The sequence below is a fragment of the Pongo pygmaeus genome, chromosome 2 (genome assembly GCF_028885625.2).
Source record: "Pongo pygmaeus isolate AG05252 chromosome 2, NHGRI_mPonPyg2-v2.0_pri, whole genome shotgun sequence".
NCBI lineage: Eukaryota > Metazoa > Chordata > Mammalia > Primates > Hominidae > Pongo > Pongo pygmaeus.
Genome location: NC_085930.1, coordinates 79,042,711 through 79,069,577, shown reverse-complemented (window position 1 = coordinate 79,069,577; position 26,867 = coordinate 79,042,711). Strand labels below are relative to the sequence as shown.

The following is a 26,867-nucleotide window of genomic DNA, read 5'->3' as shown; positions in this document are numbered from 1 at the left end:
GGTGGAGCCTATACTGTAAGAGAAAACTAGTATATATATTGGGAATTTGTGTGTAAGTGAAAGATTTCCTGCTGTGCTCCAAAGAATTCTCTTCAAAGGACACATGAAGGAGGTAACAATCTGATACATGCACATTAATACATGTATTGAAATATCAGTTTGTACCCCATAAATATGTACAATTGTTGCATGTCTATTAAAAATAAAAGCAAAATCTGATATGCACATGTACATTTCATTACTTTGTCTTTGGCAAAAAAAAATCTTATCTAGCTGAGAGTTGTCTTGAAGCAGTTTGCATTTTGTTTTATGACTTTTGACTGTTACTCTATGCTAGATTTTCTTTTAAATTAATATCCTATATAATAATCCAGGCAACTAGGTTTTGTTGTGAATTTCTAGCTAGAAATAAAAGGTAGTTTTTTCTTGCTCTTCTCTGCAGAAGTAATCTTGTATTTCACAAGAAATAGTATCAACTCCCAATTTTCTTGATTTGGAAGAGTCAGTTATAATTCCCAATCTTTCCTCAGTATCCAAATTCCTAATAAGCAAATGGAGAGATTTTCAATCTCATTAATCTGAGAAATGAGAGGTTGGGGGTAATGAGATATGGCTTCTCAGCCATCTGTTGGCAAAAATTTTAAAAAAATGAAGGAAAAACTCATGTGCAGAAAAGAATATGGGGAAGCAGGACCCCTTTACTAGTACTGATGGGAATATAAATAGCTGCAGCTTTCCTGGGGAACAATTTAGAAATAATACTACCACTACTGCTGGCAGTAGTAATGACCCAAAAGAGCTAACTTCTGTTGTCCTTGGCACTTTACAAACACCTCTAGGTAAAGTATTATCAACATCTCAGTTTCGCAGATGATGTAACTGAGACAGAAAGATCAACAGTATATAAGAGAAAGGCATAGGTTTCAAATGCTGACATTCTGTTTCAGATTTTGGAATGATGAAACTATATGTGTGTCACACCAATCTGATCTACTAATTTCCTACCTGAGCAAATACCCCCAGAATATTCTCTGGAAATTAATGACGAGGCATCATTGCTTTTCTTTCAAAATGCTATTAACTATTTTTATCCCTACTTGATTTCTTACTCTAAGCACTCTCAGAGTTGTTTAAACTGAGATCTGATTGGTAGTATTTTAAAGTTTTGGAGAAACCTGGGAAAAATTAAAATCTTGTAATGTATGCCTGCTGTATTTCATCTAGAAATATTGCATATTTCATGTTTCTTTCCCCCTCTCTGTCTGTCATTATATCTCTCTTTCTATGTCTGGCCAAATTTAGAAAGTATTGTAGGTGCTTTTATGTAGGCCTCACATACTTCTTGTACAAATTATGAACATGAATTTATCTATCTTTTCAGGGAGGTTTTGTCCTGTTATATTTTCTTATTGGTTATTGTTGATACAAAGGAAAACTATTACTTAAAAATGTTAATACATATTTTAAGTAGACACATAATAATTGTACATATTTATGCATTACAGTGTAATATTTAGATATATGTATATGATATATAATAATCAAAATAGAATACTTAGCACATCTATCACCTCAAAGCATTTATTTGTGTTGGGAACATTCAAAATCCTGTATTCTAGCTATTTGAAAGCATACAATAAATTATTATTATAGTCACCTTACAGTGCTATAGACAACTAGTCGTAAGAAAGCTATGAATATCCTCCTATCTTGCTGTAAAGAAGCTATTATTTTTTGCAGTTTACCTGGTATCCAAGCAGTTGACTGAAGTCATTAATTTAAAAAAATTTAGAGTTGATACTATTGGGTTTTGAGTAGCCCTAATATGATTTTGTCCTGAAATAATGTTTGTTTCCTTATTTTCATAGTCACCTTTTATTTGTTTCATACTTTATTGCATTGACCCAAACATGTCCAAATGATATTTGTGTGTAGCCTCACCTTGTTGATGATTTAAATAACAATATTTCTGGTATTTTTCCTTTAAAGACGCTTTTGGGATGCGGAAGAAGTATCTTTCTGTTCCTATTTTAGTATGAATTTAAAAGTCAGTAATTGGTCATTATTTTTATTGAATGTCATCTTAGTATCAATTGAGAATATTGTGGTTTGTTTTATTAGGTCTATTGATACGATGTATGTACATTTCCTGGGATATCCTATAGTAGCTTATGAACGGTTAATCTTTTTTTTTTTTTTTTTTTTTGAGACAGAGTTTCTCTGGTTGCCCAGGCTGGAGTGCAACGGCACAATCTCAGCTCACTGCAACCTCTGCCTCCTGAGTTCAAGCCATTCTCCTGGCTCAGCCTCTCGAGTAGCTGTGATTATAGGCATGTGCCACCACGCCTGGCTAATTTTTGTATTTTTAGTAGAGACAGGGTTTCACCATGTTAGCCAGGCTGGTCTCGAACTCCCGATCTCAGTGATCCACCTGTCTTGGCCTCCCAAAGTGCTCGGATTACAGGCATGAGCCACCATGCCTGGAAGGGTTAATCTTTGAATACAATGTTCAATCTGGTTTGCTAAAATTTCCCTTAAGTTTTCTTACTGTATTCATGTAATCAGTTTGTATTTACTAAGTATTTACTATCTTGGTAGGTTTTGTTCACAGGACTATGCTAGACTAACAAAATAAGTTAAAAATATTTCAAACTTTTAATGTTGTCAAATAGTATACATAACACAAAATATTTATCTGTTTCCTTAAAATTTGAGAAATAAAAATTACCAGTAAAATTATCTAGCCCTAAAATCCTTATTATTGGTGGAGGTGGAAAATTGATTTGCAAGTTTTCATAAAAATGAATCTACCTAAGTAGACAATTTTAATTTCATTTTTATTTTAAATTAATTAAATTTAAATTTTGATAATTTATATTTCTGCAGAAATGGTCCATTTAATTGGAATTTCATATATATGACCTGAATATGGAATCCTTTGTGTTTTTACATTTCTTTTTTATCTCATATTCTTTTTCTAATGTCTAATTTTAGTTTTTCTTTTCTCTTTATTCTTCATTGGTATATTCTGTAGATTATCAATTGCTTTTTGATATTATATGAATTTTATTTGTTCTTTCTCCTTTATGTACATGTTTTGTTATTTTTATTAACCAAATTTTGCAAAGATGTAGAAAGAATAAAAAGAAATGCGTATTTTCTATCTGTAGGATTATTTTTTCATTTATTTTTGTTACTTCAATTAATTACAGTATCAAAATAATCTGTCTAATATTTAGCAAATTGATCTACTACTGATAGTTGAAAGAAGGGCTCTCAAAGTCTACACAGTCTTATTTCTTACTATTTCTTTGTTCTTGACCTGATATGTTTTAATCGTACATTATTTGAGGTATTATTTTATTTTCATGATAAAAAGAAATTTTTCCAAAATAAATTTATCCTTTTTGCTTTTAAGTTTCTCCATGAATTATTCTTTGTTGGAAATTAACATTTGTTGCCCTCTCCTTCTGTTGTATTTACATAATAAATATTTGCATATATTTTCCTTTATGTCATTTCATTTATAGCCTTGGTTTGTTTTAACTCTGCTGTTTTTATGGGCTTTAGTACAGGAAGTCACATGTTGCTTGTTTTGACTTATTCTTGTAAATTTAAGTCTACCTTACAGGATTTCCACTGGAGATGGCTTTGGACCATTCATCTTCATAAATATTGTACTTGATAACAGCCCTTGGACATCAATCACACTTTAAGCAGGAACTGAGCCTTTATTTGCCTGGTTGAGTAAATGATGAGTCAGGCAAATAACTACACATCAACAATTTTGTGCATTACCCCTTTTTCCAGCTGGAATTGGGGAATTCTTATTTCTTTACCAGCAGATAACATTATGGGAAAAGTCATGCTTCAAAGACGTGGGTTCAAGATAAATAATAATTCCTCTGGTCTGATCCCCACTTTTGTGAATTTGTTTCTGGGTACATTCTCTTAATAATTATTTCAAGTCAGCTGATGCTTTGAATTTGGACAAGATACAAAATGTATAATAATACAGTCCAATGGGGATATGCTTAAAAACTCAGAATACCCCCAGAAGTTGTTTGGGGAATGAGTGCTTTCCTTTACATAAAATTGTTTACATAGTTATAAAGAGCTGCTGTTTTCAAACTTTTAGTCTTCACACACAAATAATTCTATGAAATAAATCAAGTCAAAGTGGCCACTTGTATTATCACACAAAGGATCAATTTCAAAGATATTCTTTTCTACCACTGAGAGCTGAAAAATACATCAAATCTCAAGCTCATGAGTAGCTGTTGTAACTAGAGTGAAATTGTGGCTTGTGGGAAATAAATCATATTGAAGTGAACCATTTAAATGAATGGCAGATTGGTTGTCACTGTTCAAGTTCTTATTGCTTCCAGTGACTTTTATCCACAAACATTCTAATTCATCATAGATCCAATTCCACAAAGTGTTGGTAAAGCTGTACACCTTGGCTCTAGACATTCTTTATTTCTAAAGTAACTGCACCACATAGGGTTTATCAAAGCATATATATTTAAACATCCTTACAATATAGGGTGAACTAATGTGTTTATGTCCAAAAGTTTCTATCTGTAGGGAGCCTCTGGCATATAATGCATGTAAGTCCAAAAGTTAGCTTACTGAGCAAGTCAAAATTATCCCTCAACATTTGTAAAATCATACTTAAATTACCAGGCCCTAGGTCTTCACATACTAGTTAACAGTGTTCTTTGGTTTCTCTTGAACTTTGGAATATTACCTCCCTTTTCCTATCGATGGATGCTAAGCTCTATTTAAAAGTAAGGAAACAAAGATGTTATACAGGGGTAAATAATGGAGTAAAATTCATTGCTTAAATATAGGTATAATAGAACACTACCATAAACATATAGCTATGCCTGTATCTCTTCTTGTGATTCTGCATATGTGAAATAGTGTACACATTCTTATTTACATTCACACCATCATATATGAAGATATCTAGATACAGGCAAAAAAGAGAGAAAACTGTGTTCCAGGAAGAGATCTCATAGCAGGAGGGAATGGGGTAAACACAGTTATGTGTCACCACATAATGACTTTTTGGTCAAGGATAGACCACATATATGACAGTGGTCCCATAAAATTATAATGGAGCTGGCTGGGCCTGGTGCCTCATGCCTGTAATCCCAGCACTTTGGAAGGCCAAGACAGGTAGATCACCTGAGGTCAGGAGTTCAAGACCAGCCTGGCCAACATGGCAAAACCCCATCTCTACTAAAAATACAAAAATTAGCCGGACATGGTGGTGCATGCCCATAGTCCCAGCTACTAGGGAGGCTGAGGCTGGAGAATCATTTGAACCTGGGAGGCGGAGGTTGCAGTGAATCAAGATCGTGCCACTGCACTCCAGCCTGAGTGACAGAGTGAGACCCTGTCTCAAAAAAAAAAAGAGTTTCTATTGCCTAGTGACACTGTAGCCATCATAATATTACAGCACAATGCCTTACTGATGCATTTGTGATGATGCTGAGCTAAACAAACCTATTGTGCTGCCTATCATATAATAGTCTAGCACATACAATTATGTACAGTACATACTTGAAAATTATGAAATGACCATGTTAATAGTTTATACCATTTACTATACCATACTTTATATTGTCACTTTATAGTGTACTCCTACAAATTAAAAAAAAAAGTTAACTATAAAACAGTCTCATATAGGTCCTTCAGGAGGAATTCCAGAAGAAGGAATTGCTGTCCTGTGAGATGACAGCACCATGCATGTTATTGCCCCTGCAGACCTTCCAGTGAGACATGATGTGGAAGCACAAGACAGTGATATTGATGATCCTGACCCTGCGTAGGCCTAGGCTAACCTGTGCCTTTGTGTATTCATTTTTGACAAAAATGTTTAAAATGAAAAAATAATTAAAAACAGATAAAAAGCTTATCCTTATTGAATAAGGATATAAAGAAAATATTTTTGTATAGCTGTACAATGTGGGTTTTAAGCTAGGTGTTAATGACAAAACAGTAAAAAAGTCTAAAAAAGTTTAAAGTTTATAAAGTAAAAAAGTTATGGTAGGCTATGGTTAATATATTATTGAAGAAAGAAAATACTTCTCATAAATTGAGTGTATCCTAAGTGTACAGTGTTTCTAATGTTTTCAGTAGTGTACAGCAATGTCCTAGCCTTCACCTTTACTCACCACTCACTCACTGACACCCAGAGCAAGTTCCAGTCCTACTAACTCCATTCACAGTAAGTGCCCTATACAGGTGCTCCTTTTTGAAAATCCTTTATACCGTAGTTTACTGTACTGTTTCAATGTTTAGATACACAAATACTTGCCATTCTGTTAAATTGCCCTCAGCATTCAGGGCAGTGGCATGTTGTGCAAGTTTGCAGGGCAGGAGGAAAAGGCTATACCACACAGCCTGGGTGTGCAGTAGGCTGTATCATTAGGTTTGTGTAAGTGCACCCTATGATGTCCACATAAGGACGGAATTGCCTAATAACGCATTTCTCAGAATGTATCCCCATCGTTAAGCAACATGTGACTGTACTAAAAACTGATGTGAAAAGAGATCAGAAAATAAGACCCAAAAATTATGTGACTCACTCACCCATGGGCATCAACCAGCAAACAACAGCGCCTAGAACTCTTGTGTATCTGAATACAAATCCGCCACTTCCAAAACCAAACCACATTGTGCCTATGATTGAACTTTTCTTGGCAAACAAGAACTTACGTGGAAGTCTTTTCCTGCTGATTTAATGATTTGCCCGATGATCACGGACTGAAACCTATCTTTGGACCCCCACTCCTCCTTTGGGATGTGCCAATCTGTTTTAGACATTTAGTTCCATAAAGCTTTTCTGAATGTATTATTCCAATTGTGCAAAAATCTGTGACTGGCGTCATCGTGCTCCTTTGGCACAATTTCAAATCTACACAGTAGATCTGGTTTAAATTATTGGAGCTTTCTGAGCTTATGGATTTTTTCCAAAAGGCCTGTGTTTTTTAAAACAAATGAATGGGTGTTGACTACTTAGCATAGTCCCAATAATTGGCTGATTCAGTTCAAAGCTATGAGTTGTATTTTCTATAATCGGAACTACCCCTAACCTATTTTTAAAACATGGCTCTTACTATCCACCTTTCTAGGCAACTTTCCCACTTACCAGCCTCCTTGTTCACATTTTGCTGCTTTTGGAAATGGGATATATCTATGAACCCACTGGGGAAAAAGACAAGCAGACTATCTTTGTATTAATGTGCATGCTGCAATGAATATACAATCAGAGGACAAGACTTGTTACATGATTCCCTTCTCATGCAACAGAAAACCGATTTACTTAATTGCCTGTGCTTAAGGGTAATGTCATCTTGTATGGCTTACTGTTTTATACTGATGGCAGAATATTAAGTTACTAATGGCACAAGTCAATAAAAAATTCATAGGCCATGAACTAGCATGTTAGAGAAAGAACAGAATTGGCAAGTGATAGCATTAACTTATGAAATTTCATGTTTCAGACACCTGACTTGTACAGAGATGACTTTATGCCTTCTGTAGAACCTATCAGTGCTATGTAAATCAAGATAGTTAAATTACATTATAAACTCGAATGTTTTTAACTCCAAGCTTTTCTGAAAGACAGCTGCAATCTGGCTCAGTCTTACTATTTCTTTGTAACTGTTTGATGCATATTACAATCAAACTACTTTGGATTTTTCAGTCTTTCATTACACATTTATTTAGCAGTAGCTAAGACAGAGGAACCGTATTGGATAAACTATTATCAACAGCTCACAATCCAGCTGAGAAATCAATCACAAACATAATTATCTTCATTATAATGGCAAAGGTGACTAATGTTTCAAATGGAATTCTTCAATAATTAAAAGTAGCAGAAGAGCTGGATTAGAGAAGCCTTTCCCAGATTGGGTAAAGGGTCTTTATGAAAGTAACATTTTAGGCTTCTTCTTGAGGCCCAAGGAAGAAGGCATTGTTAAATTGTAAGACAGCCTGAGTATGGAGTAGAGAGCTAGCTCAGAATATGGCCTATGCCTTTTCCTACCATGACAGAAAAAAGCAGTGACAATTTAAAAATAAATAGACATTTACAACAATAGTAAAAGTAAAGCTAAAAGATTTTAGCAATTGGTGAAGTTCTCAAAGACTGAGAATCAGTCAGAACAATTAGAAAAGCAGTAATTCCAAAATGGAATAAACTGGATGATAGAAAATAGAAAGGGTCCTAAAATTATACTTAATTGTAGTTAGGTATCTAAACGTCTCAATTTCTCTTTTCCTTTTAAAAACTTTCTTTTTTCTGTACTAGCTTCCTAAGGCTGCCGTAACGCAGTACCAAAAACTCAGTGGCTTAAAACAACAGAAATGTATCCTCTCACAGTCCTGATGGCTGGAAGTCTGAAATCAAGGTGTTGGCAGAGCCAGGCTCCCTGCAAAATCTCTAAGGGGAAATTCTCCCTTGCCTCTTCCAGCTTCTGGTGGCTCCAGGCATTCCTTGGCTTGTGGCAGCAAACCTCTGCTCTGGGCCTTCATCCCAATTGGTCCATCTCTCCTCTGTGTCTGTGCTTCACATGGCATTCTCCTCTTTGTGTGCCTATGTCCAAATGGCCTTCTTTTTATAAGGACAACAGTTATACTGAATAAGGGCCCATTTTAATCCAGGATGACCTCATCTTAATTTAACTAATGGCTTCTACAATAAGGCAATTTCCAAATAAGGTCACATTCTGAGGTATTGGACATTAAGAATATATTTTTGGGAGGACACAATTCAACTCAAAATGCCATCCTTTTAAGTTGCATATGATTTTAATATGTTAACATGCTGACGTATACAAATACATACATTTAATAAGAAGTCTTTGTCAAATGAACACAGTTGAGTTGACCATCATATGGCTTTCTGCTTTACTGAGGCCTGTATGTGAAGTCCATAACGACAAAACCAGACTTGACTGTCCACCACGGACCTCTTTACCAAAAGAATGAAGCTGTCCTTGAGTCAGTGCAAACAGTCCCACAAGGGAAGCTAGCTTTGCAATTCCAGATTCATAAACATGCTGTGAGGCTTACCGTTAGTCTGGGTGGCTTACCAGCATTAAGCCACTTCTTGACCATTCTCCTCAAAGGGACAATTTTTCCTTAAAATCTGTAATTCTTTCTAATGTGGAATCATCACAAAAGAGGAGACAGAATGGAAACATTAGAAAGCATTTGTGTTGTGGAAACACACCGATCTGGACTTGAAGTTCCACCACTAACTAGCTGAGTGACTCTGGGCAAGTTGATAAACTTCCAATCCTCAGTTTGTGCACCTGTACAATGAAGCGTCTTACTGCTAATGTCTGGTGCAATTGTGAGGATTAACGGTGATGAGGCACCCTGGCCTGACACATTAATTGGGATCAAGCACCTGGAGGAGACACTTAGTAAGTGCAGTTTTCTCCCAGTTTATCACATATGTGTCATGTTGAAAACAAACACCTGTAAAAGAAAATCTTCATTTCCATAGGATACTAACAAAAAAAAGTAATGAAAAGTAACATTTACTATAAATACAACATACATCAATTGTAATTGTAATTATACGTTGAAGTAAATGTGTTCAATTTCTGGTAATTACAAAAATAAAATTAGATCAAAACAGAATTGAGAACCACTCAACCAAAACCACTTATTTAGAAAACATTTCTAGAGCATTGTCTATATGTCTATATGTCAGATATTTTTTAGAGGCAATGTGCCAGAGACACGTGCGATATAAAAAGTATGAGGAAAGTGCCACAACTTACCCCACCAACTTTCTCAAAGTGAGATCCATCTTTCTTAAAATCTGCAAGGGCCCCATTGAAATACCAGGTAAAGATGATGTCTAACAGCGGGTCATGTTGTACCTGGCAGGGCAATATGACGCTTTCACCAACAGAAACATCCATGTTAGATGGTGCCAAAGTTATTCTCGTTGGTTCTATTGGAGAAATAATTTTTCAGAAAAACAGCATTTTATTGTGATAAAAGACATTTGCACAGGCAGACTGTTCATCTAACTTATACCGTGTATGTCTGTAGATGCAGATACATAAATATACATACATCTATATAATTAAAAGTATTCAACATTAAAATAAAATAAAATTTTTTTTATTAAAAAATAAAATTTTAATTAACATTAAAATAAAAATGATGCAGAGCTACATTTCACTGGATACACAAATTCTTGTTAAAGAAATCAGGATATTTGAACTTGTAGGACATGTAAGTTTAAAAATTAAAATCATGTGTAAACAAGTTATATTATTATTATTAACAAAATCAATTTCCACTTAGTTTTATTGTTTTTTGAAATGTAGGGGTAGAAATAGAAAATACTGTGTTTTCACCAACTTTGACTAAAAATTACATCACCATCAAAATCTAAACAGACTTTTGTTCTTGCGATAGTTTACTGAGAATGATGATTTCCAATTTCATCCATGTCCCTACAAAGGACATGAACTCATCATTCTTTATGGCTGCATAGTATTCCATGGTGTATATGTGCCACATTTTCTTAATCCAGTCTATCGTTGTTGGACATTTGGGTTGGTTCCAAGTCTTTGCTATTGTGAATAATGCCACAATAAACATACGTGTGCATGTGTCTTTATAGCAGCATGATTTATAGTCCTTTGGGTATATACCCAGGAATGGGATGGCTAGGTCAAATGGTATTTCTAGTTCTAGATCCCTGAGGAATCGCCACACTGACTTCCACAATGGTTGAACTAGTTTACAGTCCCACCAACAGTGTAAAAGTGTTCCTATTTCTCCACATCCTCTCCAGGACCTGTTGTTTCCTGACTTTTTAATGATTGCCATTCTAACTGGTGTGAGATGGTATCTCATTGTGGTTTTGATTTGCATTTCTCTGATGGCCAGTGATGGTGAGCATTTTTTCATGTGTTTTTTGGCTGCATAAATGTCTTCTTTTGAGAAGTGTCTGTTCATATCCTTTGCCCACTTTTTGATGGGGTTGTTTGTTTTTTTCTTGTAAATTTGTTTGAGTTCATTGTAGATTCTGGATATTAGCCCTTTGTCAGATGAGTAGGTTGCAGTATTCTCACTCATAGGTGGGAACTGAACAATGAGAACACATGGACACAGGAAGGGGAACATCACACTCTGGGGACTGTTGTGGGGTTGGGGGAGGGGGGAGGGATAGCATTGGGAGATATACCTAATGCTACATGACGAGTTAGTGGGTGCAGCGCACCAGCATGGCACATGTATACATATGTAACTAACCTGCACATTGCGCACATGTACCCTAAAACCTAAAGTATAATAATAATAATAAATAATAATAATAATAATAAAATTAAAAAAAAATCTAAACAGACTTTTAATGGTAGCCTGGATTTGAAAGATATAATACAAAAGATGCTAGAATAGGTACAAAAAGGAGGGGTACTATGTTAAAATGCTAATTAATGTCTGTGTTTCCCCAACGCAAATGTCCACATGCACATTTCTTTCTCACTGTCGTCACCACCTACCTTCCATTTGTCTACCATGAATTAAAATTCTCTTGACCCCATTTTCCCACTGCTACTCCACATTACTTTGCACTACGTTGGACCAAAAGTCTTCAAAAGAGTCTTTATGCATGTTGTCTACAATTATGCTAGTCAATTCCCTCTTTAACTCAGTCTAGCCAGACTTTGGTCCTCCCAACCCCCATCCTCATCAAGGTCCTCATAACCATCCTGCTGATATATCAAAAGGTATTTAACATCACGCACTTCTCTGCTCAAAACCTTGCAGCCACTCCACTTTTCAATCCAACTGAAATAATTCCTCAGGAGGTCTACAAACTGCTTGCATAATTATCACTAAGAAATCTGTTAACTGACACCTTTATCTCCATGAAATCTTTTTCCAAATCCCTCCTTCTCAGTGAGGTTTATTCTGATCATCCTGTTGCTAATGCTCTAACTTACCTCTGCCACTATGCACCTCTTTCTTGTTTACAATTTTTGCCTTCTAATAATTTTCTTCTTTCTTATTCCTACTGTTATTTTCTTTCTCCTTTTATAGAAGTTAAGATTCATGAGGACAGTATTAGTGACAGTGTGCTCAAGGATACAGCCCAAGCAACTGGCACAGAATAGGTGCTCCAATTTTTTCATGAATGGATAAATGAACAAAATATATCCACAACTTTAAGCAATTCTTATTTATATCCTGTTTTTTCCTGGACTTGAACATCTCCAGAAAAAATCAACTATAATGAAAAAGACAAAGTGTATCCAAAAGACCTGACATAATAGAATTTTATTTAAAAATAAAATAGAATGAGATCATCAACATATGCTATTTGTAACTCTTATTGCCTATCAACCCAGCACAGTAACTAATGTGTTCCCTGGTGCACATTGTGCTGTGCTAAGGAAATATTGTTCCCTTGACTTTCACCTGTTAAAAATAACATAAGTGCAAATACAGGTTCTACCTTCATAGTGTACTGAACATTGTGAAACACATAGTTACTTTCATCATAATAATATATCTTACAGTGAATCCGTATGTAAAGCAATATTTTAGAAATGGACCTACCTGTAACAACCAAATGTGTTGTGCCATTTGCTTTCCCAAACTGGTTTTCTGCCATGCAGGTATAAGTTCCAGCATCAGCTTTAGTCACATTGGCTATTTTGAGTCCTCCATCTTTTAACAAAGAAATTCTAAAGAAAAGACAAATAAGATAAATAAATATATAATAGCCATTTTTTTCCAAATGAATATATATATTTTTACAGAATGTGTTGCCTTAAGCTAGTATTCTCAAGGCATGATCAACCAGCCCTTAGCTTTTTGGGAATACAATAAAAAAAAAAAAAGAAAATTCACCCCTCACTCACATACATAAACACACGCACAGCATTGGATGACAAAAGATGCTCCACCAATTTGAACTGTGTTCAATATTTTTACTCAGCATTACTTATTACACCTAAGTTGAGAGGATGCACTTATCAAATAAGTATGAAATGTTTTCCAAAAATATTAATATATGTTGTGGTAGATTATTCATGGAGTTAGCCTAATCAATTTAAAAGAAATACAAAGTAGGCAGAACACTATGTCCCTTAAATTTGAAACAGTATATGAGAAACGAGAAGCTGCACATCTTTTACTATGGACTAAGAGAGTCACATCGCCCCAATAAAAACTGAAATTTTCCAAAAGAACATTTGGGTGGTCCCCTGTGAGTTAGCGAAAAGAGCCTGGGCTAATCCAATAAACCTTACCTTAGAGTTTCTGAGTATACACTTAGAGTACTTAAAGCTTTGGCATCTGACTAATTAATTAAGGAAATATAACTGAGTGCTTTACATACACTTGGAACTATAAGAGAACCTGGGATTATGGGGTGAGCAAGACAAAAAATCTCCACCTTCATGGAATAATATTCCAGTGAGTAGCATAGACAACTGTAGGACTCTGTTTTCATGCTGCTGCTAAAGATACACCCAAGACTGCGTAATTTATAATGAAAAGGAGATTTAACAGACTTACAGTTCCACGTGGCTGGGGAGGCCTCACAATCATGGTAAAAGATGAAATGCACGTCTTACATGGTGGCAGGCAAAGAGGAAATGAGAACCAAGCGAAAGGGGTTCCCCTTATAAAACCATCAATTCTCATGAGACTTATTCACTACCACAAGAACAGTATGGGGAAACCGCCCCCATGATTAAATCATGTCCCACCAGGTCCCTCCCACAACGTGGGAATTATGGAAGCTACAATTTAAGATGAGATTTGGGTGGGGACACAGACAAACCGTATCAACAACAAATAATTAAATAAGTAAAAATAAGAAGTTCTGATTTTTGAGAAGTACTCAGAAGGAGATAGACAGGGTGATACAATAGAGAGTAATTACTTTATGAGGAAGGGTTTCTAGGATAGGGTGCATCAGAAAAGCCTCTTAGAAGTGGTGTCATTTGAATTAGGAAAAAAAAATGAGATGGGATTAACCTGTCATTAATCTGATCACTGTATCTTTATTGCCCTGATTTGTCTACTCACAATTATATTCTCTTTCTTTGAATTCCTAAAATAATTACTATCCACATAATGCATTTAACACTTTAGTGTCTTTATCTTTTATGGCTCCTATTTTTGACACATGAGTGAAAATGGATGGTAAACTGCTTAAAAATATTTGCAACCCCAGTATCAGCATGGCATCATATATGCCAACTATGGTAACTAAATGCCTCCAAATCCTGGGCCATTCAGTAGAATAAATAGGAAAAATACTGAGGACATTAGACTAGAATAAAGGATCTCAATCTGTAAAAATGTTTATTGCAAAATTTTTAGGTGTGTTTCAAAAATGTTACTACAAGAGTTTCTGTATAAAAATGTATAAGATATAGATTTCCTGTTTTATTTATATATGCATGTGTGTGTATATATATACATATATATGTGTACATATATATATCCATATTTTTCTCCTCCAGCAGACTATAGGAGACTGCCACCCATCACTTTATATATGTATTACTTTATAGTCCATTACTCACTTTCATTTGCATCCTGGTTACACTTCCTTCAGTGAGAAAATCATGGTGGAGTTAGAGCTAGCACACAGGTTCATGATCCTGGGTACAGCTATCTATTACGGTTTGTTGTGCATATGATTTTTTTTAAACTGTGTTAAGGTATATTTAAAATAAAAAGGTTTGAGAGCAACGACCTAGAAAGCTTATCAGGGAACCATGGCACTGCATGCCAACTTGAGGAACTACAGAGAAAGGTCAAAAATTCCAAGAACTTTCCCAGGAATTAAAAACAAAACAAAACAAAAAGGGACATATCTGATTCTTCTCGTGGGACCCTGAAGGTTGTAATGCATTTTGTTGAGTGTGAAATGCCTCCCATAACTTTACTGAAAAAGATAATCAAATAACTTAAAAAAACTCTTCATATCTTAGCCTATCTGACAACAAAGATTTTCCTAATGAGCATGTAATAATAACTTGAAGAAACCCTGCAGAGAAGTAAAAATAAATAAAAATTTAGGATATGGAGACTGGAAGTTTTCAGGAACATGGAGAAAAAACTTAAAGACATGTGAATCTGATCAAGTGATCCTGCCCTCCTCCCTCCACCTGTCCAGGCAAACCTTGCTTAGAACCTCCTCTTTGGTGTCACATTGCCTGGGAGATACAGACGATATCCTAAGCCTGAACCATATCCTCACATCAGGACCTCTGCCTCTCTCTAACTTCATAAGGCTTCATGAATTCTTTTCCTTGCTTGCTTTCCTCCAATCGCACAAGCCTTCTTTTAATGGCTTTTTTGCTTCTTTTTGTCTCAGGGCCTTTATAAAAACTATTTCCTCTCTCTGGTTGACCTGTATTCATCCTTCAGACTTTACTTACTTTCCTGAAACCATGAGTTAGATTCGGTTTTCCTGTATTTGATCAAAACATTCTCTGTGCTTTCCTCATAGCACCCATCGAGTGTCCAATCACATATTTGTGTTCTTATTTGACTAATATTTTTCTCCTCCAGTAGACTGTAGGCTCTCTGGAGGAAAGGACAATATCTAGCTCACTTACCACTAAATTTGTAGACCCTTGAAAAGTGTCTGGCACAGAGTAGACATTCAAAAATAAAACTTGTTGAATGAGTAAATGACAGTATGCCTTTAGAGAGTCACTGTAGAGGAGTTGGGGTTAGTGAAGCTGGGTTGCAAGGCACTGACACCTTATAAATAATAAGCAAATAGATTCAGAAAGTGTGCAGACTAATAGAAACACACACACATATATGTGTGAACTAATTGGATACAGATAGATAGATAGATAGATAGATAGATAGACAGATAGATAGATATATAGCCAGCCCTCCATATCTGCGGTTTCTGCATCTGCAGATTCTGTAGATTCAACCAACCATAGATAGAATATATTTGAAAATAAACATAATAACAACACAGCAATAAAAAAGTACAAATGACAGAACAATATGGTATAACAACTGTTTACACAGCACTTACATAGTAGTAGGTATTATAAGTAGAGACTATTTAAAGTATATGGGAGGATATGCATAGGTTGTATGCAAATGCCAAGCTATTTTGTGCAAGGGCTTGAGCATCCATGGGTGTCTGGTGGATATCAAGGAAATACTATGTACACATATGTAGGTATGTTGTTTACATATATGTAGCAAAAAAGATAAGGCAATAGAAGACTGAATAAAGATAATTTAGAAATGCCTTTCCCCGGATAAGAGAACTGCAAATATGCTTGTACTTGTTAGAGAATAAGTCAATAGAGAGGGAGAGACTGAAGATAATGGGATGGAAAAAAAGAGTGACAGAGGAAACTGTCAGAAAAGTCTTGGAGGAAAGACAGAGCATGATTAAGAGCCATGCTCCCAACCCATCTGATCGCTAATCCCATCAGTAAAATTTTGGGGCCATGACACCCAAAGAGAATGATACTTGTTCTATAGTGTTGCTCAAGAAATTTTACCTATCATTGTTATTAAAAAGAAAATGCAGATGTGATGGAGAATTTTAATATGCAAAGACCAGAAGCTGGCAGATTATATCAAAAGGTTGGAAGATATTTAAATAATAAGGCAAATTAATCTGCCCTAAATTATAGGTTAGAGATAGAATGGGAAGCTTCAAGAAGTTGGGGATCTACCACTTCTATGATTAGTAAGCCTTAAAACAAAGTAAAAATGCCTCTTGTTGACTGAACATTATTGAACTTAAATTGATAGTTTCTGATTTGGAAACTACAAAACAGAGGTAGGTAATTTCAGGTATCTTCTATGCAATGAATTAGTGTAACAGCTAAGTTTCCACTACAAATACAGAAGTGCTAGGAATAGAGGAAGAACTAGAAATCCTTTGGTGTATTAGGTTTAGTAACTTTAATTAAGCAAACTTCAAGTCAAGCAAATCATGCCCATGTTGAAAAGAGACAAAACCTAACACCTTCAGAATCACACAAAGACTTCAAAGCAAACATATTGACTCTCAATGAATGCAAACTCTATGTATATTGTAAAAATTTGAACTAATTGGATATTTTCTTCCTAAATTGGTTCTTCCAGTAAGTTCTAAGAGGCCCACAGGGCATTCGCACAACATAAAAATAAACAATATTCAGTAAATGAATGGAGTAATTGTTTCTCAACAGAAAACCTTCAATAACCCATGCTTCCCTACAGAGATTCAAAGTGAAAATTTTATACCACTTCACTATAAACGAATTTGCTTTCTAAGCTTTCTGAGAACAGGTTTATCTGCAAATGGGTAGAGCTGAAAATGTAGATAACGATGAGTGACTCGTCTTGGCACAAAACGTTAAATAACAATTTATGAAATTAACATTCAGAAATGCAGTGCTCCAGTTTGCTTAGGGAAATGTGCAATTTAAATCACTGCGGCATTTTAACTCCTTGTTCAGTTTTATAACATACCTTTATTTGTACCTTTTTATTGGTACTTCCTTTTGTAGTAGGAGATTAATTTTTTCACTTAACTTTGTGCAATCTATGGTTAGTCTGGGATAAGCAAATGTAATTGCTCTAAGCTGCTCTAATGGCTCATGTTGTAATTATAGTGATGGCATTAAATTTATGACTTAAAAAATTTTGTTTGTTCATAAAGTATACTGTTGTCTAGGCAACATTGACCTGCACTTTATGATGACATTTAAGCATCTATAATAATGCAGTGTGTTTTAGAATGGAAAAAGTATGAAGCATTATGGATGGCAAAGCAGGATTTCTGAAAATATTGTTTTTCCCTGCCTATATTCTTCTGATCATTACGGTAATTTATTCAACTTGAATTTTAACAAACACACTGCAACTCTACATTTTCTCAGGAAGCATATCTCAGTGGAGTTGTAATCACATGAGATCGTAATGATTAAACTGCTTTGTAGAAAATAACAAGGCTATTTTAGATGGTACTTTCTGAGTACGTATTCTAAGAGATGGATGCTTACAATTAGATGTAAGACAAAAGTACTCACAATGCATATATTACAGGATAAATAATGACAGTTAAGAAAAGCAAATACACATTGATGAAAATGTATGAGAAAATAAACATGAGAGAAAAAGAGCATAGAGTATATGTTTTCATTTACAACTGTATACGTTCTCATTTACAACTGCTCTCACCCCCACATTATTGGTGAAATAACTGCTCCCCCTTGAGTTCAAAGATAACCTGCAAACAGTATTTAGGAAAACAGTATTAGCGTTTTTATTCTTCTACCTATCCTGTTTTGGGCTTTCGTGTTATAAATTCAACAGTGTTAGTATAGTGATTTATTGGTTAGTAAATCTCCAAGGAAAGGAGAAGCAGAACGGAGGAGATCAGCAGTTAGTTATCCTAACTTTGAGTAAGTACCAGGCTAATAACAAGCAGCTCTGTGCTTCTGTTGAACATACACATTCTACGGAACAGACACCTAGAGAAAATGGACCTTGGCTCCACTCTATAACCTAGAGAAAGATCATGAATTCATATCATTTAACAGGTCCATGTGTTCATAAGTGGAAAGTCAACAATAAAGGAACATTTTCACTTCTATAAAATGTTTCTAAATGCATATTAACATGACAAATATATTTAGAGCTAAAATCACTTTTATGACAATGACTGGATAGTTTTTCCTACTAAAATGGACTCAAACCTATAGAAGAAAAGACCCCTATAAAGGGATTTCCAGTCTAAATGATTATATACAACTATTATCTAAGTAATTCATAAGGCCCAGGCAATACTCCCATCTGAAACATTTGCATTCTTATACAAAGGAGTCTTTGGAAAAATTGTAAATACTCAGATGCATGAAGTGGTAACACAAACTAAGGAAAACAGACACATGAGACAAATAATTCTTTGATGTCTTATGTATTAAAAGAAAACTTCAAAGGTGATCATTATTAAGGTTCAAAGGCCCCTCATACTTGACACTATTCTTCTATGCCTCAGAGAGAGTTATATGAGTCTAATCAGGGAAAATAAAAATGTCGGCTTTATTAGTTGTATTACAGATAAAGCTGATGCAAAACTGCTTAGATGAGCAACAATGGTTTCCTGATATTTCACTCCAGAATTAGGCAGGCTTAACCTTCCTGGCACAGGCAGACAACCTCAGGCCCTCCCCGTAAGGGCAAGCCCCATTATTGCGTGGTAAAGAGAAGAGCAAAATACATCCACTGTCTATGTGCAGCAAACACCAAAGAGAAAGAAGGGGAAAAGTTGAGCTAGAGTGTCAGGGTCTTCTACAGAAATTTAGGAGACAGACACTTTCTCTGGGGAGTCATTAGAGAAAGATCCAAATGTTACTCCAGTGATTGTTCTTCTACTTAGAGACTAGAAGCCCAGGAATGGAAGTCATTCCACACTAATGTCAAAGTGCAAGATATCTGCATTTTATGCATAAGGGGGATTTCATCACTTCGAGGTATGTAGAGGGTGCTGAATATTTTTAGGCTGTCCAGAATTGATTCCTCATTCTTTGGCAACTAACATTGATCTTCCTTGAGGAATTCTCTGCCCCTGTTGAATGCAGTCTTGGTAGGGCTATGAATCATGGTGCCTTGTCCTATCCTAGCCATGGGCTAGACATATAAGTCAGTATTTTTGAAACTTTACTGTGTACCAGTTACCTAGCGGATTCTTTAAAATGCCCACTGCCGGGCCCTCCATCAGATTAGGTCTGGGATGGGTCATAAGGATTTGCATTTTTAACACGTTCTCAGGATACTGGTGCTGCTGATACAGGGACTGCGCTTTGAGAGAAAATGTTCTAAGCTGTGTCCATTGGACTCTCCCTCTTCAGACTCTGATTTACAACAAAAAGACAAAAATAATCATTAGTTCACTCATCCCATCACTTGCTCCAACAAGATGGTACAATGCCTGTTGCCAAGATTTCTGGAGCCAGTTTCCTATACATTCTTAAGTTAGGTTGTTTCTTAGCTAATAATTGTTCATAATATCCTTAAGTTAATTCTCAGCTAGAGTTCATAAACCCTTAAAGGATACAAATTATGAAATGTTGGTGCTTTGTACATAGTAGTTTTTTTTTCGATAACTATTTGTTGTCTCAACAAATATGAAGAGTTCAGAAATAATCTTCTCTGTAGAGAGGACAAGGTTTTATCACAGATCAAGAGTGGACCAACTAACACCCTGCCCTGCTGTTGAGTTCTTGCAAGATATAATTGTTTTGCCCTTTTATTCCAATTCCAAAGTCATCCGCTTTTATTAATATCCATCAATATTTAAGTAGTTCATTTACAACCTTACACAGTGTTTTTTTTTTTTTTTTTTTTTTTTTTTTGAGACGGAGTCTCACTCTGTCCCCCAGGCTGGAGTGCAGTGGCACGATCTCGGCTCACTGCAAGCTCCGCCTCCCGGGTTCACGCCATTCTCCTGCCTCAGCCTCCAGAGTAGCTGGGACCACAGGCGCCCAACACCATGCCCAGCTAATTTCTTTTGTATTTTTAGTACAGACGGGGTTTCACCATGTTAGCTAGGATGGTCTTGATCTCCTGACCTCGTGATCCGCCTGCCTCGGCCTCCCAAAGTGCTGGGATTACAGGCGTTGAGCCACCACGTCCGGCCATTACGCAGTGTTTTTACTTTTCTAGGACACAAGGTTCTTTGAGTACTTGAAAAATCTGGGAAACCTCTCTGTAGAACAAATGTGTGTGTGCACATATGTATACGTATACACACACACGCACACACACAAAAAAACAATAACAGTTTTCATACAACTGAGGAGGGGATCAGATCATCTAAGATATATGGGCCTCAGGTTAAGAACCTCTGCTAGCAATTCCATTCATCCAATGACGCAGAAGTAGGTTTGCAACCCCTTTGTCTTAGCTGCTTCAGTGCTAGCCTTTCTAGAAGTGCTTCATTGACATTTTCTTTTATGATGATTGTGTACATTTGATGATGGGTTCCTTACAAATTATCTTGCAGTGAAACAAAATGGTAATGTTGCTCAAGAACCTGGGTCTTGAGTCACACATTTGTTCATACAATATAGAGGGCTTCAATTTGCTTTCCCAGTAACATCTCAGTCCTGACAACCTGAACATTCTTGTCCCTCCTCCAAGCAGAGAGTTTATCACCAACTGGTCAAGCGCAGGTTCTAGTGGGCCAACACACCTTTCGTAAGGTAATAAAACTTTAGTGCTAGTTCAATGGACTCATTTAAGCATCTGACTCTTCGTTTGCACTGCAGCACCTTCTCTGTATCTCAGGTTCTTGATTCTGAGCGTAACCTTGAAATAACATCTACTCCAAGGCTTCTAAAAACATATGTGAGAAATAATGAGAAATGGTGAGAAATAATATTCATGGAAAGTTAGCTAAAAGAAATGTGGCCTATGTATTCCTCAAGAGTCTTGAGTGTTAATATTCAAAGTTACCCTTAAGTTGTGAGCGGTAAAAGAATTAACCTTTAAAATTGATTGTATTTTACTTTAAGTATGAGGAGTATAAGTACTACATTACTCACTGTTATCTCTGTGGGCATCCACTGGATTTGGACACACACATAACATTTCTTGGCCAGGAGGAGTTGTGTATCTCCTTATCAAATGGTTTTATTTCATCTTACAGATGCTGTGGATTGTTAATTCACAGTATTTTTCTCTGTTCATTTGTTACCACAAAGCTCTCAGCCAAAATTGTGGATCTCAACTAAGTTGGTATATATTTTGTAAACTAACTTCATACACTCATTCCACAAATATTTATTAACTTGGACCTTGCTCTGTCATAAGCAATAAAGATTCCCTGGTGAGGATTTATGCTGTTCTAAAGAAACTTACATTCTAGGCAACTGGAACACTGGCATACTTTTTCTCCTCAGTGTTCACTTTGTGTATTATTTGATAAACTGTCTCAAATTCTTTGTGAAATATGACATAAGTAAATGAAATAGACTAGAAGATAGAAAGTTATTAAAAGTAGGCTAGAGTAACAAAGAAATAATAAATACAATAAAGTATAAGTTTATAAAATTATCTAAACCAAAAACACAAGATTTTATTAAACTTTGAAATATTATTTTCTCAAGTAAATTCATAAATACTAGGAAAAATAAGTGTTTAAAATAATCTTTAAGCTAAAGTTAAAGGTGTCTCTTTTTTAGTATTTGAATGTAAAAGGTTAGAAAATAATCTCTTTTTCAAAACAGGATAGATTTTTATATATTCCACCTCAATCATATATTTTTTTTAGAATTTCAGACTCAAAAAGGGTCAGATACTCTCATCTTCCCATAAATACTACTCGAGCAATGAAATCTGCATTAAGACAGAATTGTAAAATACACAAATAAGATCACAAAGTGGAAAATGGGTCAAAGTACAAAATGAATTGTTTTGAGTGAGGCAGTGAGAAATTTACCTCAGTGTAACAATTCTATAGACTTTGTATAACAGATCATAAATTATGAGTAAGTCCTCTCCAGGGATCAAAATACAGGAGGCAGAAATCATCATTAACAATCTGCATTTTCACAGAAGTGTTCTCTTTCACAGAAGTGCAATGGAAACGGCGCTTCACTCAACATCTCATTTGACATCTATCCATCCATCCATCCATCCATCCATCCATCCATCCACTCACCTGTTTCCATGAAGGGCTTCAGGGAGGGGGAAGAACATACTAAAATATAGCACACTCCATATTTTTTAATAGAAAGCCTCAAGTAGAAATCTATAAAAAAATCAATTTTTTACATTTCTAAGAAATAGTTGCAATAAATTAAATTGGAAATGATAAGTACTTTTAAGACATGGGAAGCTATCCAAGAAAGAGTGAAATGCACTTCAACAAATATTTGTTGAGTACTTAAAATGCAGTAAGTGTTTTGGAAAATATAAGTATGAGTAAGAATTATTCCCACACAGGACACAGTCTAAAGGCCAAGTTGGGAGCTGTATAATTCATGCACAACAAACATAAAATGTGATCATTAGGTAGGAAATATTAAGTCATAAGTACAAATTCATCCAGCTCTACCTCAAGAATACACAGTCTCTTTTTCTCAGCTGCCACCACTGTGACCCTAAACCAAGTCTCCATCTCGCTCTGTCATCCAGGTTGGAGTGCAGCAGCATGATCACAGCTCACTGCAACCTCCAATTCATGGGTTCAAGCCATCCTTCTGCCTCAGCCTCCCAAATAGCTGAAACTACCAGTGTGCACCACCATGGCTGGGTAATTTTTTACACTTTTTGCAAAATGAGTCTCACTCTGTTGCCTAAGCTGGTCTTGAACTCCTGGCCTCAAGTGATCCTCCTGCCTTGGCCTCCCAAAGTGCTAGGATTATAGGTGTGAGCCACTGAGCCCACCCCACAAGGTCTTTCTTGAAATGTACCATATAATGATACTTTCTTTTTCTTTATGGCTAAAAAAAAATTTATCTTTTCCACTTATTTATGTTCTTTCTGTTCCTTATGCAAGTTCCATGAAGAGACCATGTCTGTCTTATTCACTGCGGTATCCTCAGAGCCTTACACATGGCAGGGCACGTGGTAGGTGTTCCAGATTGCATTTCCAAAAGGTGAACAAAGTATTTCTCAACCCTCTTGCCCCACTAAATCCTTACCACTCTCCTATTAAAAGGTTCATTGATGGATGACTAAAGAAAATGTGGTACATATGTAAACAGAATATTATTCAGCCTTAAAAAAGAAGGAAATCCTGCTATTCATCACAACATGGATGAACCTAGAGGACATTATGTGAAATGAAGTAAACCAGACATAGGTTTGATCTCACTTATGTGTGGAATGTTTTACAGTTGGAAAAAAAAAAGTAGAATGGTGATTGCCTAGAGCTGGAGGATGGGGGAGATAGAGAAATGCTGGTCAAAGGACAAAGGTTCTGTTATGCAGACTGAGTAAGCTCTGGAGCTCTAGTATACAGCATGGGAATTATAGTAAATTGCACTGTATTATGTACTTGAAATTGCTAAGAGAGCTGATCTTAAGTGTTCTCAACACACACACCAAATGGTAACTATGTGTGGTGATAGATGATACGATAATTAGCTTGATTGTGGTACTGACTTCACAATGTATACATATATCAAAATATTACCTTCTGCTCCTTAAATATATGTAATTTTTACTTGTCAAGTATACCTTAATAAAACTGAGGGGAAAAAAGTAAAGTCTAACTTCTCTCCCTTTGAATTTGGATAGCTTGTGACTCACTGGTCACCAGTAGAATGCAGGGAGAGTGATGGTGTCTTCAGAGCCTAGGCAATTCAGCTTCCACCTTGCTAGCTTGAACATTCATTCTTAATGCCTTTAGCTGCCCTAGGTAGGCATTATGATTTTCTCTGAGGCATGATAGCATAGGAAGCCTACACTCGCCCATGTGGAGAGACCACAAGCAGAGAGGCCTTGGGCTTCATGAGAGGAGAGAGTGTAATGTACACCTATCTTCCAGCTGCTGTCTCCAGCCCCCATCCCACTGCAGCCACAGGAGACACACCAAGCAAATACTGCCTTGTCAATCAATCTCTGCTGGAATGTCTGACCCATGGAAACCTTGAGAGATTATAAAATGATTGTTGCTTTACACCATTACATTGTTTTAGCAGGGCACATGGTGGCTTATGCCTGTAATCCTATAACTTTAGGAGGCAGAAGTAGGAGGACTGCTTGAGGCCAGGAGTTTGAGACCAGCCTGGGCAACACACTGAGACTCCATCTCTATAAAAAAAATATAAAAATTAGCAAGGTGTGTTACCATATGCCTGTAGTCCCAGCCACTCTGGAGGCTGAGGTAGGAGACACATGTGAGCCTAGGAATTGGAGATTGCAATGAGTTATGATCATGTCATTGTACTCCAGTCTGGGTGACACAGCGAGACCCTGTCTCTTAAAAAAAAAAAAAAGTTTTAGAGTGATTTGTTATGCAGCAAAAGTTAATGGGAACAGTAGATGCTAAATAAATATTTGAAGAATAAATGAATGTTGAAATGAACAAACATGTACAGAGCAGAGGCTTAGGGTACAAAGAGGGATAAGGTGAAGGCTTTGCAAGAATACAGGTGAGATGGTCTTCTACACAAACAGACATAATACACTGTGTTAAGTGATACTACTGAATATATAAAGAAACCAAAGTTGTAAAACATAAGAAAGAGCAATTAATCTTGCCTATTCAGCTCCAGGAAGGCTTCCCATAGCAAGTAACAATAAAGCTGGACCTTGACTGATATGTAAGGGTTTTCTAGGTTGAGAAGAAAAGACATTCCAGCCAGAGAAAACCGCAAGACTACAAATACAGAATGCAAGGAGAATTCTGCTTCTTTCTCTTCTCCTTTCTTTTCAAAATTATTCAAAAGGTGATGATATATGAACTCTTGTACTGCATCTTGATTTTGTTAAAACAGTCAATATTCTTACTTCTAGAGAAAGCTCCTTTTCCCCCCATCTTAAAAATATTAGAAGAAAAAAATGCAAAAGTAGCATGTAATGATATTGGGCATTTCTATAATTGCGTTAATATTTTTTTCTTTGAATTTCAAGTGAGATCAGAGAAACAGAACAGGGATTGGTCTATGGTTAAATGCATGTGGGATTTTTGGGCCTGGGTGAGAAATGCTCTATGACCAAAATAATATGGTATGGGTAGTTACTCCCTGTAAATAAAACATTTATATTGGGCAAAAATATGAATTATTTATCCAGTTCTAACAATGAACTGGCCTGAAGTAGATTCAAATCCCCAGCACATTCAGATTCATTAACCTGCATTCCCCAAGGAAAATCACAATACTGAGAAAATATATTTTAAGGTGGCCTTAACTTCTATAATCCATAAAAACCAAATTTTAAATATGGATCTAAGAACTGCATGGTTATCTGCAAAATTTAGTTGATATAATTTTAGAGACCATGTGTCAGCAATCTGTTTAAAATAATATTTGGGTAGAATTTACTTAAGAAGGTTTAAATAATGTGCAATTCAGTTGATTGTTCTAAAAAAGAAAGGTCTGTACTTACCTTTCTTTTCAGCCCAGACTTATTACTCTTAAGGCATCTGAGCAACATGATGGAAACAGTTAAGTAATAATAAAGAAGACATACTAGCAGCCAACAAACACGAAAAAATGCTCAACATCACTAATTATCAGAGAAATTCAAATTAAAACCACAATGAGATACCATCTCACACCAGTCAGAATGGCTATATTAGAAAGTCAAGACATAACAGATGTTGGTGAGGGTACACAGAAAAGGGAACACATATACAGTTAGTGGGAATGTAAATTAGTTCAATCCTTATGGAGAACAGCACGGAGATTTTTCAAAGAACTAAGAACATAACTACCAGCCAACTCAGCAATCCCACTACTGGGTATCAACCCAATGGAAAATAAATCATTCTAATGAAAAAGTACCTGTACTCCTATGTTTATCACAGCACTATTCCCAAGAGTAAAGTCATGGTATCAACCTAGTTGCCCATGAACAGTGTACTGGATAAAGAAATTATGGTACATATACAGCATGGAATACTATACAGACATAAAACAGAATGAAATCATGTTATTTGCAGCCACAAGGATGCAGATGGAGGTCATTATTGTAATTAAATTAACGTAGAAACACAAAATCAAAAACTGCACATTCTCCCTTATAAAGTGGGAGCTAAACAATGGGTACACATGGACATAAATATGGAAACAACAGACCTTGGGAACTCCAAAAGTGGGGAAGAAAGCAGGGAGACCAGGATTGAAAAACCATGTTTTCAC

At 35.9% G+C, this 26,867-nt stretch overlaps 1 protein-coding gene across 4 annotated transcripts in view; it reads right to left on the bottom strand.

Moving 5' to 3' along the window:
* Positions 1-26,867, bottom strand: part of CNTN3 (contactin 3) — a 353,916-nt gene that overhangs the window by 62,259 nt on the left and 264,790 nt on the right. For all 4 annotated transcript variants that reach the window (XM_054483033.2, XM_063661832.1, XM_063661833.1 and 1 more), the window contains 2 exons: positions 12,613-12,740; positions 9,810-9,985 (listed from right to left, as the gene is read on the bottom strand). In XM_054483033.2, the coding sequence (XP_054339008.1) occupies positions 9,810-9,985; positions 12,613-12,740 (304 nt within the window). The remainder of the gene's footprint in view (positions 1-9,809; positions 9,986-12,612; positions 12,741-26,867) is intronic.